We start from the raw sequence: 15211 nt of genomic DNA, 5'->3' as shown, positions 1-15211 counted from the left end.
TTTTGGAGTACCCACAATGCTCTCTGATGGTATGCCCCTCCTCTACGTCTGTCATTGGCTGCTGAGATGCCGCATGCCGCGTGTTAGCCTCGGATGCTAACAATAACAGAGGATTGATCCGCATATTTAGAGCCGTGGTTTGGAACAATCTGTTTAACACACACTAAGGCTGGATGCTGCCGATACATGTTGTAACACAGAAAGAGATAAAATGAGAAAAATATTTTTGTTAAAAACTTTTATGATAAAAACAATTTGTTAGCAAAGGTCACCTGTGCGCCTGTTTTTGTCTTCCGACTACAAACAGGACTGTAAACCTGTTCCTATCTTGACAAGTGTTTTGCATTTTCTTTTTTTTTTGTGCCAGAACAACAGTAATTACAGATATGGAAATGTACTCTTCATAACAAAAGCTTAGAGTTATTCATTATCCTTTCAGAAAGTCTCTAGTCTCTTTGGATCTGTCTGTGGCAGCTGTCAGGTAAACACAAGCAGAGAGGGATGACGTTTGATTACAAGCCACCATTAATCAGCAATAGCTTAAACTGCTAATTAAGTAAAAACAATTAAAGTCATGTAACTTCCTACATTTCAGCAAAGCTCACATGGAGCTATATTACATGTTCAATAACAAGATTTTGATGTTTAGAGTGGGTTTTCTGCTACTCCACTGCTTCATGAAAATCGCCAAATTATTAACCTTCCCCATGCCACAAGTAAACAGATGCAACAATAAAATATTTATTTGATTAACCATCCATACTAAGGTGTAAACTGAGTCTGCGGGCAATGAAACACATAAATTGCAGGATTTTTGCTTGATTAGGACGTGAAGTAAAAGTAAACACAAGCTTAATTTATAACGCTTTGCTGTGATCAGTGGTGGGGTAATTATTCAAAAAAGTAATGTGTTACACATAATGCATAGAACACTTCTCTTAAAAGTAATGCAGTGCATTACCTAATTACTCTAGGAGAAAGTAATTCGTCGTACAACTCGTTAGAATTACGTTTGTGTTTCCCCATAAAATGACTTGAAACACATTTTCGCATACTTACCATTCTTCTTGACTAACATTAGTGTTAGCATGCTGTCTGTGCAGCTGCTCGCAAAGAGACTGTTGTGTTAGCAGCATAATGCAGATGTTTCTGTCCTGTAGCAGTTTTTCTTTTTGTCCAATAAGAGTAAAAGTAATCCATGTCCACTAATTTCCTCCTCAGGCACATAGATTTAAATAATCTGAACTGCGAGTGGGATCGACAGGCCAGCAGGCTAACAATCCCAGGAAACTGAACTGCGGGAACTATTACACAGCATCATTGTAAAAATCTTGGCACAAGTGGTTTTTATCACAAAGCTGGGGAAGTCCTGCATTATAGGAGCCACAACATTAAAGCTGACCTATAGCAAACAACGCTTAAACGTAGAAGAACAGCTCAGTAAAATAAAACACAGCATAAACAAGGGTTAAACATTTAAAATAGTATAAAATTAAGGAGCTGAACATAAAGCGATTTAAATAAAATAGTAGAGTCCTCTGTAAGAAAACCTGAATCTAATAGAATAAGGAGCTAAACAAGATAAATATAAAGACTGTGATATGAGGCAGACACTCTTGATAGAAACGTGCTGGATTGAATGCTGTGAAAGAGCAAAATGAAGGGTCCGTCCATCCGTCAGCATTCATTTCATATTAAGTGACACCGCCCTCTACTGGCTGTTTAGTGTAAAAGCAAACTATTTGACAGTAATCCTGGTTTTTGTCCACGTTTTTTAAATATAATATAAAACCATAAAAAATAACAAATAATGGGTTTATGTTGCTCTGGACCGATCAATAAAGAGTTACAGTGCATTAATCCTATTTTTTTTTATCATGTTGACCCGCCTCTTCCATATTATTTACGCTTACGTCATCCATCTGCGCCGCTCACATGTTCAGTAACTGGAGGCTGTGAGGCGACTCATCTCCCGGCTCAGGCATGTTCGCTGCTCTCTCTCTGTTGAACCTGCAGTGTTGCTGTTAATGTGTCGTTGAGTAATTTCTGTTTATGTTTATAGTTTGGTTTAAACAGCAACACAAACACGGAATTCCTGAAATGTCTCCACACACACACACACACACACACACACGGACTCTGTTTCAAAGTCTGCAGCTACCTCAAGATGAACCACAGAACATGAGAAATGCGTGGACATTTAAAGAAGAGCGTCAAGTTTCTTTTGTGTGTGTTTGCAGGGCATGCCTGCTGGGATGGCTCATGCTAAACCGGAAACGAGTGAAGTGCAGCTGAATGGAACTTCAGAGCTCATGGATCTGCTTCACATCGACGTGGAGGCAGATGCTGTGGACCCCAAGCCCGGGAGAGAAGACCTGCCCTGTTCTGTGAGTGCACAGTGATAATACTAATGATAGTGACTTTATTAGTGTAGCACATTTAAAGGGCTCACAGTGCGTCACAGTTTGGATGGAAGCACACATTAAGATCAGTCAGCATGGCCCATAATAAAAACACATAATCAAACATATGGTCTTACAGTTCCTGTATTCACACTTCCACACACACACTAGAGGAACAGAAACCCCCAAATAATGGGACAATGATTAAAGAAAAACAAACCTATAAAAATGAGTTTTCAGCAATCTTGTTAAAACAAACCACAGATTCTGCTGAACTGACGGCTGTTCCAGTGTTTAGGAGCTACAGCTTGAAAAGCGTGATCACCTCTGGTTTTAAAATGAGAGCAGGGAGCACATAGGAAGCACCGATCAGAGGATCAAGGTCTCAGCGGGTCTGCGGCTCGGCCACGCAGAGCTTTATATGCTATTATTAACATTTTGAAACAGTTGAGGCTTCCTTCATCATCTGAATTGCAGATATCACTAAATTACTTAATTTTTAAATTACCCTTTTTTATCCAGGGGTGTGAAAACTGCTAAATAAAGGTTTGAGGTCAACATGATATGAGATGACCTGATGATCCTCTTTAATTTGTACACCCAGGTGTGGGACCACGTGCTTGTACGCTTAATTTGATGATGTACTGCAGATTAATGTCAGGATTAAAGACAATGACAACATTTATAAGTAAATCTGGTTTCCTGTAGTTTAAGTGGATTACTGGTCTGGTAGCGATGATGGTTTGGAGGCAGTGGCACTGACATAAAGAGACGTCAGAGGGACAACTCAGGTTGAGCATTTTAGAGGTGAAGTTAGAGACATGTGCAGAGCAGGAATGGTTGATGTATTGGACAAGGGATGTTGAAGATGAAGCTACCAGGCAGGAAGAAAAGAGGAGGACCTCAGAGAAGATTCAGGGATGTAGTGGAGGAGGACATGTAGAGGGTTGCTGTGACAGAGGAGGATGACAGGAACAGGGTGAGATTTCCAACAGTGCCTCTGATATCTTGACGCTCGAGAGGATTATTGCTGTGCTCACAGTTATTTGTCTGGTTAATGAACAGAGGAATGTCCTGAGGAAGCAGCGGCACTGGGAGAAGCAAGTGGCTGCGAAGAAGAGCAGGAGGAAGGAGGAGAAGCTGAGGAGGAAGATGAATCGTGAGCTGGAGTCCGGTAAAGAGAAAACAAAGAGAAGCTTAAGGAGGAACTGAAAGTCTCCAGCTGGTGACATCACAGCATCTGTCCCTTTCCTGTGTGTTCTTTGACATTCAGGTGCTAGCACAGAGCGTCAGTTTACCAAGCGGGTCATGAAGGCGATCACTAAAGAGCGTCTAGCTGAGGCTCGGTCCACGGGGCTCAAGCTCTGCGTCGACCTCAGTATGACAGACTGCATGTCTGATAAGGTCGGTGGACAATGAAAAACCTTACAACGTTTTCAGCTTACCAAAAAAACCTCCTTTCATTTAAGAAGGTGGTGTTTATTCACTGCAGCAGTGCACGTTTTGTGTTTCAGGAGATAAGCCGACTGGCAGGCCAGCTGAGGCGGCTCTACGGGTCGAATAAGAAGGCGACTCGACCGTTTCACCTGTTTCTGACAGAGCTGAGAGAGGACAGCCGTCTCTACAGAGAGTGCGTGCGAATGAATGACGGCTTCCTCAACTACACGGTGATATATATAAGTTTGTTTTTACAGTTAAAAGGATTTTAAGTGAACAAACCCTTCAGCAAATCTTTAAAACAATTTGCATGTAAGCATTTATAGGACTGTAATTCACTCATTAAAGGACACTTTTGAGTTTAGGTTTCTCAAAATGTTTTAACCAAAATTGCCTCAGTGTTTTATGAGCAGGTGCTCATGTCTCCTGTGTTTGTTTTGTTCAGATGGATATAACAGACGGAAGCTGTCTGGACCTGTTTCCTCCAGCATCGGTTGTCTACCTCACTCCAGATGCTGAAGAAGGTGTGAAAAATAAATTAGATTAGATTTCATTTATGTCTTTGTTTTGCTCTTGAAATGCATCATTTGTCCAGCAGGTGGCGCCATTTGGCTGTCATGTTTGCTGCTGCTTGTCCTGCTCCTGTTTAGCATTTCATTAATATTATTTTCAAAATTAGTTTCTCGTTATGTGGAACTTTAATAAGATGAGATTAGTAGAAAACAGCATTAAAACGCTAACAATAGATAAATAAAATATTTACAGAGAAACAAAAATATTGCACAAGATGTACACTCAGTGGCCGCTTTATTAGGCACACCTGTTCAACTGCTCTTTTACACAAATATCGAATCACCCAATCACATCGCTGTAACTCAGCGCATTTATTAATTCAGACATGGTGAAGACGACCTGCTGAAATGCAAACTGTTCATACAAGGCAGTGCAGTAATGGTGTAATAATGTGGGGAATATTTTCTTGGCACACTTTGAGCCCCTTAGTACAAACTGAGCATCATTTAATCACCACAGCCTGCCTGAGTACTGATGCCATCCACGTCCAACCCTTTATGACCACAGTGTGCCATCCTCTGATGGCCGCGTCCACAAAGTTCAAAACATCTCAACCTGGTTTCTTGAACACGAGTTTGCTGAACCTAAATGACCCCTGCAGTCCCCACATCTCAGTAGAGCATCTTTGGGATGTGGTGGAACAAGAGATTCAGATTGTTGATGTGCAGCAGACAAATCTGCAGCATCTGTGCGATGCTCTCATGTCAATATGGACCAAAACCTCTGAGTAATGTTATCAGCACCTTGTTGAATCTGTGCCATGAAGAATTAAAAGGAAAGAAAAGAGGGTTCGACCCAGTACTAGGAAGATGTACCTAATGCAGTGGCCAGTGAGCTCATGTACGTTATATAATTTGCTGACATTCATTAAGGTATTTTTTTTTCCTCCTTTGTTTTCAGCGTTGGAATCCGTGGATGCTGACAAGGTTTACGTCCTCGGTGGTCTGGTGGATGAAAGCATCCAGAAGGTATTTTTCTGTAAAACTGATCCTAACACAGACATCGCATAGAGTAGGACTGTAAGTATTATATCTAGTAGGTTTATTTTCTCCTCTGCAGAAGTTGAGCCTGTCCAGAGCCGGAGAGCTGAGCGTCCGCACAGCGAGGCTGCCTATAGACGAGTACATGGTGAAAAAAGACAACGTGAAGAATTTCCACTCAAAGATCCTGGCTGTTAATCAAGGCAAGCAAATATTTTGTTTTGTCCAGAGGACACTGAAAGGTCTTTACCACCTGCTTTGGGTAATAAAGTTTTCCTGTGTCCGCAGTGTTTGACATCTTGTTGACTTTCTGCGACACCGGCAGCTGGATGGAAGCCCTGCAGACGTGGTTTCCTCCAGGGAAGGGTTACGTGGTTGCAGCAGGCGATTCGCCGCTTCCTCCTGCAACATAGACTCATCTTGTAGAATAAGGACTTCATTTAATTTCATATCAACTACTGAAACTCCTGTGAAAGGACATTGTTAGAGGAAGACTCTTCATGCTGGTGGTGGGAGCTGTGACTGGTTAAAGAGGACAGCACGCTGCTGTTCAGTCATTTTAACACTGACAGATGTTTATTAGCTTTAAAGTGACTGCAGGGACCACATGCAAGAGCATTTTTGACTGTTTTACTGTTTTTCTAGAGTCTTCATATACTGCCTTTATTTGTTATTCTCCAACTTCAGCTTCTGTGAACAGCAGCATTATGAGTATAATTTATATGTATATAGAAAGATGATTACATTTCTTAAAATGGACCAACAGTGAAGTGTTTTGCACTGAAAATCTTGCTTTATATGAATGTCTCTATAGACATTGTATTTTTTAAACTTCATGTGTATAAACAGAGTTAATACACACTTGCACTTTCAATTTGCAGTTTTACAAAAAAGCATAAAAAATGGCCTGTATTTGTGTAGCGCTTTACTAGTCTCTAAGGACGCCAAAGCGCTTTACACAACCTGTCATCCACCCATTCACACACACATTCACACACTGGTGATGACAAGCTACATTGTAGCCACAGCTGCCCTGGGGTGCACTGACAGAGGCGAGGCTGCCGGACACTGGCGCCACCGGACCACCACCAGTAGGCAACGGGTGAAGTGTCTTGCCCAAGGACACAACGACCGAGACTGTCCGAGCTGGGGCTCGAACCAGCAACCTTCTGATTACAAGGCGAACTCCCAACTCTTGAGCCACGATCGCTAAAGCACATTATTATCAAACAGAACTTATGAAAAGAAAAAACAGTTTTAGTGGTTAAATAGGCCGGACTCCGTTCTAGCTAACATAGGATGAGTTAATTAAAAAAACAAATACCCAAATTTTATATAATGCATATTTAAAATGGACCTCTGTTGCTAATCTCCAGCTCCAGGGTAGCTTTGCATGATTCACGGTTCAAAATATCCTGAATCACCTTATACTGGTCCTTGGTGCAGACTCTCAGTTAATCTATTCTTATAAAACAGACTTTCTTTGATTGGCTTCCCCTTGCAAGCAAACAAACAAACAGACAGGTTTTAACAGCTGGTCTGAGGCTAATGTGCTCACAGCACTATATTAGGGGTATCTCCTCTGTCTGCCTAAATAATAGATGCAGGAAGCGATAGATTTCAAAGATTTCAAAGCTACAAAGTGTAGCCTCAAAGAAGACAATCACTGCACAGGAATGCAGTGAGAGCTTACAGAGGAGATGCTTTTAAGCCAGGCTGGAGTGTGCTAAGGACAACGTGGAGAAAGATTAGGCGTCCTTTGGTCAGATGAGTAAAAGCTGGGACTCTCTGGCCACACTGCTTACGTTTGGAAGAAGTGATAGGCATGCAACACAAAGAAGACCGTCTGCACAGTGAAGCACGATGGTGGAAGTGGGAATACTTCAGTGTGGCTGGAGCTGGGAATGTTGTTAATAATAATAATAATAATAATGAGTGCATTTATATAGCGCTTTTCAAAGCACCCAAAGCGCTTTACAATTCCACTGTTCATTAAGGAGGCAGGAATCGTGAAGAAAGAAGGATCTGACTTGAATCACATTCAAAATCTTTTTTTTTTAAATATCAGGTTTGAGGATGCAACAGTCGTCTCACATCTGAAGTTTTGCTTTTATATTATGTAAATGTTAATGTGTGTGGGTTTTGGTGCATCGCTCTTCTTGTGGATCAACACAATCCTTTACTTTAACTAAACTTTATTTGGTGCTAATGACCCCGATGGGTCAGATATACTGTACATAATAATGTATGTTTAGAGTTTTAATGCTTAAATGCTGTTCAGATGTTTCTTCTGAAAGTGAAGTTTTCTGAAATCTGATATTAAGAGTGCCAAACGGCTAAAACAGTGATGCATTCATAAAAAAGAGCTGATGTGGAAAGTTGAAGTTTTTCAGTGATAGTATGCTGACATGTTAAAAAAAAATACCATAATAAACATATTAACAATATTGATGTTTTATGTGGCCAAACATGAGTTGGCTGCTGGAATAAACAAACACATTTTAGTTTTCAAACATTTTTATTTTCTTTGCAGCAACTTAATTTTCATTATGCAATAACTGCATTGATCTGAGTGTTTCTTTAGCATTAAATCATTTGTTGCTGCTGATCAACAAGATTCACCAAAGGAAGTAGAAAAAAGGAAGTGTTACGTATTACAGTGCTACATATTTAATGCTACATGCAAGATCTGCTCATACAATCACTTGACTGGTGGGTTTTTTTCCTTTAACACCCTGAAAACAGGAAGCTTTTCTTTTTCTAAAATCAGTGTTGTTCCATATATTGGTGTAAAATATTCAGAAATAAACAATCAGTAGAAATAAAATAAAGTAGCAAAAAAAAAAAGAAAAAGAAAAAGCCAAAGTGGGTTAAATAATGGCTTCAGTCATGGCTCAGTGGTCAGGTAGCTGCAGACAACTGCAGGATTTATGCCCGTTTCTTGGAGGTCATTCCCGTCTGCTGCTTCTCCAGAAAGAAGTTGATCAGCTTCTTCACCCAGGCAGAATGAGGGTTCAGACAAACCTTTGCTCCGTTTGCCAGTCCAGCTCTGATTAAAGAGAATTACAGTCAGTCAGTGCTTAAAGGTAAGTAGTGCTCAGTGCAAACCTCTCTGTGATACTTTGGATCTGTCAGCCAGCATCTGATTCACTTTATTTAAATTATTTTCCCCACAAAATCATCAAACTGCAATCACAAGACAGTTACCAGGAATTAAAAGAACCAAAAAGAACATATTAAACGTCGAGGGAATTATAACAATTTCAAGTGAAAATCCATGTGCAGTTCACAGATTACAGTAATCAAACCAGCTATCGATAAAATCGTCACTGAGACTGAACACTCAGGTGATTAAAGACAACATGGTGCAATCAGAGAAATGAGAGTGAACCTGTTGACTGAAAACACAAACTCTGTGTGGAGCTGATCTCTGCAGGTATTTGCAAAACTGTGATGTGGACAAACCTCAGTGAACTCACTGTGAAGTTATACAAAAATGTAAAAAGTGTTGGGAAACAGTTCCAAGAGGCCTTACTGGAACTTCACGGAGAGAAAATCTGATCCGTGTAAGCAGATCCCAGAGTTTAATTCCAGCCAAGTACCCGTCAGGCAGTTTGATTAACGATGTTATCAATGCTCTGTTTGTATGAGCATCATTAAACATGTTTCAACAAATAATACTGCTGCCAGCTTTAAAAAAAAGGCCTTCAGTGTTTTCCATAAAATAAGTTTCTAGTTAATTATTTAATTAATTGAGTAATTTGGCTTAAAAAACAATAAGCTATGGTATTATTTTTAAGGTTACATTTGGAATTGTGTTTAAGAGCGATGATACTCCCAGTTTGGCTGGAAGATCTAGTTGGATTAAAAAAGTGATGCAACATGAAAAAATGTAAATAATGTCCCTTAAATCGGGGAAAGAGATTAAAAGTGACAGAAGATCAAAATGCACATAATTTATAATTTACAGAAATCTTAATTGGCACAAATCTTTTTAAACTTTTAAGCAAAAATGTAAGAGATTTGCCAGATCAAGCTCAAATAAGTTTCCTTTTGTATTTATTTGTATTTATTTAAATCAATCCATGAATTATATACAGTTTACAGTGTTTATACAAGACTTAATCAAGATTGTTTAAGATACTGGGGACCAAATGTTCCAAAAAATACTTTTTTATAAATTATTTCCTTTGTTAAAAGCATCTAAATCTAAATTGGATTATGTGAGACACCTAATCCTATTTTTATAATAAGCCTTTAGATTTAAAGGGTGATTGTGACAGGCTGACTTACATGACTTCTGTGTCCGGGCAGTGAGGCCCCTCAGGGAATAGCTTGATGCTCCTCAGGGTGTCTGGAGGGATGATCCTCGACTCCACCTGCAGGCACCGGCAGTGGGTGTTGTAGTCACGGCTGATTGGCGGCATCCCTGTCGTCAGCACACATTTGACAGCAAACAGCTTTATCTTTCCTTTCTCACCTCCCGTGAACTTGAATATAAACTTGAAGACATCAATCAAGCTTGCGTTTACTTCAAAGGTCATGTGAATGTTTTCAGGGTGATGTTTGTTTTACAGCTTGTATTATTCTCCAGTGTCAAAGAAAATCTAAAGCAGCTCTAAACAAGATGAGTCGTGCGCTTTACATAATGATGTTTCATTGAAACTCGGGGGAGGAAGTCATGCTGGGAAGAAGCAAAGCCAGCCTGTGCCAAAATTCGCTTGGCAGTCAGTGTAACACACACACACACACACACACACACACACACACACACACACACACACACACACACACACACACACACACATACACACACACACAACTACAACTCAGTGACTGGAAAGCTTTCCAACAGCACGTTTCATCATCTCCTCCCAAGTTGGTGTTTTGACATTCTTAAGAAAAGCTCTTCCCTTTTTTTTTGCTCTTCCAGTCATCTTCCTGTTTGTAAAATACTCGCACAAAGACGTTCTCCATTCTTACTGAAGAACTGAAAGACGTACCGTAATAGATGGTGAAACGGTCTGGTCACGATCACGCTGAAATGTGACACCACTTAGAAAAGTCACATGGACAAAAAAGGGCCCGTAAAACGCTCAGTAAGGTTTTCCATTAGTTAAAGTTTTAATCCATTTGTATTCTTTTTTTTAAGTCAATAAAAAATAATAATAATTCCAAAACACACTTTCAAATAGAGGGAAATATACACATTTTTGTGCACTTTAAATCTTTTTAACTATCCTACCTGTGAAATCCATTAAATTAGCATTTTATTTTAAATGACTATAGAAAAGTATTTGTGGATTTGAACATTTCTAGTAAGCAATGAATCTTTTTTTGTTTGTTTTTTGTTCTTGTCATGCAGTATTTGCAAATGAATTCCCCTTTTCGTGCAGAGATGTGGAAAAATATTCTCCCTATTTCTGTTTCCACCAGCAAATTTAATTTCTAAACATTAAGGTCACGTTACGCTTTCCAGAGAACAGAAATGTTTATTCACACAGAAACTTCTTACTGTGTAGTGATCCAGTTCTTACCGTGGCTGAGGACGAGCAGGGTCCCAAACACAATCAGTACGCAGAGTTTCATCTTGTTTCTTGCTGATGCGGCTGCTTGCTCTGTTGTTGAACACAGACTGATGTATTCCAGCTGTTGTAACTGTTTTCTTGCATCTGCACTCTAATATTTATACATACATCTAATCATGTGATTGTTGTGAACTTCTGCAATTAATTTTGAAAAACACACACACAGAGAGGTATGTGTGAGTGTGCACGTTGGTTTCATTTTGTTGCGTTCACATGTGCAGCAGAAGGCAGTCATGGGACGGTGGGTTCAGGGGACGATCAGAGGCCCGACTGAGGTTAGACACCATGCTTGCTGCGGTCAGCAGTCCCAGAAATGAACCACACAGTTGGGACATGTATGTCTGGGTGTCCAGGAAAAGGCTGCGAGTCCCTTCTGTTTGTCACAATTCTGCAGAAGCACAACACTCTGTGTAAACTCTGTGATCCCCCTTCTCACACTGAAAGAGGAAAAAGATCAGCAGACACAGTTTTGTAAACAATCTCAGTTTATCGTAGTTTATGCAGCCGTAGTACAACTGAAACTGTGATGCAGGTCTAGTCCTTCTACAAATACAAGTTTCACAAACATCCCCATTTGTCCTGGTTCTATGGGTGGTTGAGTCACTAATGATCATGTGAGTCATCTCATGTGCCCAAGTGTGAAAAAAGGCATAGGTTCTCACCGTCGCCAGGGCCAACCATTGAAACAACCGTGAGACCTTGCGGCGTCCTAACATGTGACCTACTGAGGTCACCTGAGGCGAGGTGTGAGCGCGGGTCGAAACGCCTGAGAAGGGAACTCAAGACTGGATTGTAGGTGGCAGACTGTTGTTTAGGTAGAGCAGACAAAGATGGCCTCCTTCACGTCTCTCTGAAACTATCTGTCCTCACTGTCTGAAACGTGAACACTGGAATACTCAAAAGAGTGACCTTTGACCTTTAGGAGCAGATGTACGGCTGAGTCAGTGCACAGTAGACACTATGTTGTTTATGTATATGTATGTTTTCAGTGTGAAAGGCGTAACTCATATAATTCTTGAAACAGTGAAACTGTGACTCCAGGAAAAGTCAGTTTCTATGTATACAGGTGTAGCTACACAGATTCTAGACCTCGGGATCTCTCTGTGGTCATTTTTGAGGGCCAAGAGAGATCATATAGGTTTAAAATGTAAAGTTTTAAAGTTTATTTAAGTTAAAAGTACCAATTTTCTTCCATTTTTATACCCTGTGCTCTGGTTTCACATTGCACCACAATGTACTGTTTTAAAATTAAGCATTTTACAGCTTTTTCACTATATCTAAACAAAGTATTTGACCATTAATGGAAACCTTTGTAAAAACAGTGCAGGCTAACTGGTAGACCTCAGTTGGGTCAGATGCAGCCGTAATACATAAAAATATCAAGTGTATCAAGTGTAAGTCTATCTTGCATCTCTTTTCAACAGGCCATTAATGCACCTGTACATTAAGGTGCAAAATTACATGGACACCAGAAATTTAAGCTCGCTATCTATAAGGTACAAAAAAAGCAGCAGTACTTTAGACAGTACAGAGTCTAAGAGCATAGCATTAATCTAACACATTATTATGACCAATTTAGCAGTCAGATGGGTTTAATGTAATAGTCTAGCCTCCTTCAGGTCTTTGTTTTGATACAAGGGGCTGTTTTTGTGTGTGTGATTTGGTTCAGTCTCACTGCAAACAGATAAAACTCCATTCTACGTCTGGTGGCGACCAAAACCAGAGCTAACAGAAAAGTTTATATTATGTTGTTTGTCAGGCTGCTATTAATACAACTCTGCTAATATTACAGGATGTGGTAAGAATAACTTAAGAATGCTAAGAGTGTGTAATGTGTTGATTATGTTTAGCTTGTTGTGGAGCTGTAATTCTTTTGTGTTTAACTCGCATTTTTTTCCTTTTTTTTTCAATTTTGACAACTACTTTTTGTTGTTGTATTTGTGTAACTGGTGTGTTTGTGCATTTTGTCTGACAATGAAAGGTAAAAAGAAAGACCTAAATAACTTGCCCACTCCAGCTCCTATAGCCAAAAATCAATAGGTGGGACGAGGGTTAACTCAACCCACTACAACTTCCAAGCTAGCAAGAATTATGAGTTCATGCTAGCATTAGCAGTGCCTATACACATATGTGGCAAACATGTACCACATATTCACAGCATCTAGTAAAGACAGGCGTAATAATGACAATAATGAACTAAAACACACAATCAGAAACATCAGGGTGGATAAAGATATAATTAGTGTTGGAAAGGAAATGATATCGACTTTTCCCACTGGGAAAAGTCGATATCAAAGGGGAGAGGCCACAGGAGCACCCCAATTTTATAGGGCTGCACCAAAAAAGAAGAAGAAAAGGATGAGGAGTGGCTCTAACTGATAATGAAGAAAACTACAGGCCTGGGGGTCCTAAAGGTCAGGTATACCAGGAACAGTTTGGGGTTTAGAACACATTTTGTGTAATTATAACAATATATAATTTAAAAGAACATTTTAAATTGAAATCTCAAATGTCATACAGGCAATAATTATTTGACTGATTAACCCATATAAAAATGAATGTTCATGATATCATGTAGCTTTGATACAAGGATAATACATATATGAAATATTTAGTCAGAATTAAACCACATTCATCATGTCATTAGAAAAAGCTGACACTGTCTTTTTTGTTTGTGTTATGAAATATGTCTCCCTTATGATTAATTGCGTGCAGAGGTTTGGGTAATATTGTAAATGTGGGATGATAATAGGTCAAGCACAAGTCACATGACTTCAACATATTAAATGATGCATTACGGGATGACTTGGTAAACTTGCCATCATTTAAAAACAAAGTCAGTGGGAATTTTTTCTCTTTCTCTGTGGGCATATTGTTAGAATGGGACTTATTGCTGTGGCTTACAGTGACTACAGTAAATAAAGATGATGAAAACTCTGAGTGTTGTATAAAAACGAGTTTAAGATCATTTGTTTTAATCAGCATGCAAACAGAGAGAATATGTGGTGAGTTATTATTTTAGCTAATCTTCTGTTTCATTTATCTTAAATGACACAGTGATGAAAAAGACAGGCTGATTATTAATGGCAGAGCTCTGCAGATGAAAGCATGTGTTTGCTCGCCTACTTGGCCCACGTGGGAAGATTCTAGTACTAACACTAATAATAATAACTTAGATTTGTATAGTGCCTTTCAAGAAACCCAGGGATACTTTACAAAAGTATATAAATGAACAAAAAGCACATTGAAGGCTTGGAGGTCTGGGGGCTGATGTGAGGGACAGACAACAGACCCAAGGCCGAGGATCATAGTGTCCAGGACTGTGTGTATGGGTGCAGCAGGTTAGACAGGTACTGAGGGGCCAGGGCATTGGGGGATTTGAAGGTAAGCTGAGGTCTGGGCATACTGGAGCCTCTCCGGGGCTTTGCAGGAAATCCTTAACATGACCCGGTGAGTGATGGACAAAGTCAAGAGACATTCATTAACAGGAAAAAAAAGCTGCTTTGGTGACAGATATGATATGAACCTGCAATGAAAGTGTGGAGTAAACTGTAAACCTCTGAAGATGGTGAGATGGGGCAATCGTCTACGTTAATGAGCAGATCTCAGATCTTCTAGAGCACAGCTTTGGGGGCCACAACCAAGAGCTCTTATTGTTGAGCTTGAGTAGGTTAGATGACATCCATGTTTGATTTCACTCAGGATTGTGTGGTTAGCTGTGTAGAGTGTTTTGTACTGAGGAAAGCAGAGACAACAGTGAGCATCACCAAGGTGGAGCATGTAGATGGTGAAGAGTAGGGGTCCGAGCACAGAACCTTGAGGCACACCGTGGGTATCTGGAGTATAGGTGGAGCATGATTATAAATGATTATAAATTATGCTGGTTCTACTGATTGTTTGACTTTTATTTGAAGGACACTTGTTGCTAACTGAAATTTGGCACACATGCTCTGCTGAAGATGAATTGCTGTCTGGAGTTACATGTTTAATCAGAACAAGTTGGCTACCAATGAATAGATGTGGGAGCAACATTACACCTTGTTGAAACTGTGCCACAAAGAATTGCAGTAAGACTGACCTGAAGACAAAAGAGGGTCCAAACCTTTGATAACAAGGTGTAACTAACAAAGTGGTTGGTGAGTATATAACCTGCACTTTTACATAACACTGCTACCGAGCTGAACACAACCTATAGGTGTGATGTGACAAGAATTTACAAAAATACTGGCAA

General features: G+C 39.8%; 2 protein-coding genes across 4 annotated transcripts; one reads left to right on the top strand and one right to left on the bottom strand.

Moving 5' to 3' along the window:
• Positions 1 to 1930: 1930 nt before the first annotated feature.
• On the top strand, positions 1931 to 6151 carry trmt10b (tRNA methyltransferase 10B). Of its 2 annotated transcripts, none has more exons than XM_082527538.1 (9): positions 1931 to 1981; positions 2241 to 2387; positions 3468 to 3576; positions 3676 to 3806; positions 3917 to 4069; positions 4285 to 4363; positions 5313 to 5380; positions 5472 to 5595; positions 5681 to 6151. In XM_082527538.1, exons 2-9 carry the CDS (start codon positions 2244 to 2246, stop codon positions 5803 to 5805), a joined length of 933 nt encoding a protein of 310 aa, XP_082383664.1. In that variant the 5' UTR covers positions 1931 to 1981; positions 2241 to 2243; the 3' UTR covers positions 5806 to 6151. The 2 variants fall into 2 exon arrangements, with proteins under 2 accessions (XP_082383664.1, XP_082383665.1); XM_082527539.1 differs by having other exon boundaries at positions 1960 to 2034.
• A 1740-nt stretch (positions 6152 to 7891) lies between these two features.
• cxcl19 (chemokine (C-X-C motif) ligand 19) lies at positions 7892 to 11038 on the bottom strand. 2 transcript variants are annotated; one of them, XM_082528999.1, is made up of 3 exons: positions 10930 to 11038; positions 9686 to 9821; positions 7892 to 8441 (listed from the first exon to the last, which is right to left on the bottom strand). In XM_082528999.1, exons 1-3 carry the CDS (start codon positions 10979 to 10981, stop codon positions 8321 to 8323), a joined length of 309 nt encoding a protein of 102 aa, XP_082385125.1. In that variant the 5' UTR covers positions 10982 to 11038; the 3' UTR covers positions 7892 to 8320. The 2 variants fall into 2 exon arrangements, with proteins under 2 accessions (XP_082385125.1, XP_082385124.1); XM_082528998.1 differs by lacking the exon at positions 10930 to 11038 and having other exon boundaries at positions 9686 to 10415.
• Positions 11039 to 15211: the final 4173 nt, after the last annotated feature.

The sequence above is a fragment of the Aulonocara stuartgranti genome (assembly GCF_965226115.1).
Source record: "Aulonocara stuartgranti genome assembly, chromosome: 3".
Classification (NCBI taxonomy): domain Eukaryota; kingdom Metazoa; phylum Chordata; class Actinopteri; order Cichliformes; family Cichlidae; genus Aulonocara; species Aulonocara stuartgranti.
The sequence above is the reverse complement of the archived record's forward strand: the minus strand, read 5'-3'. Positions and strand labels throughout refer to the sequence as shown.

What these genes read in the sequence shown, in the direction of transcription:
- trmt10b (XM_082527538.1), top strand. Translation starts at nt 2,244, where the DNA reads ATGCCTGCTGGGATGGCTCATGCTAAACCGGAAACGAGTGAAGTGCAG. An exon ending in GAATCGTGAGCTGGAGTCCG is followed by an intron (nt 3,577 to 3,675) that starts GTAAAGAGAAAA and finishes TTTGACATTCAG; the next exon opens with GTGCTAGCACAGAGCGTCAG. An exon ending in GATCCTGGCTGTTAATCAAG is followed by an intron (nt 5,596 to 5,680) that starts GCAAGCAAATAT and finishes CTGTGTCCGCAG; the next exon opens with TGTTTGACATCTTGTTGACT.
- cxcl19 (XM_082528998.1), bottom strand. Translation starts at nt 9,936, where the DNA reads ATGACCTTTGAAGTAAACGCAAGCTTGATTGATGTCTTCAAGTTTATA. An exon ending in TGCCCGGACACAGAAGTCAT is followed by an intron (nt 8,442 to 9,685) that starts GTAAGTCAGCCT and finishes CTCTTTAATCAG; the next exon opens with AGCTGGACTGGCAAACGGAG.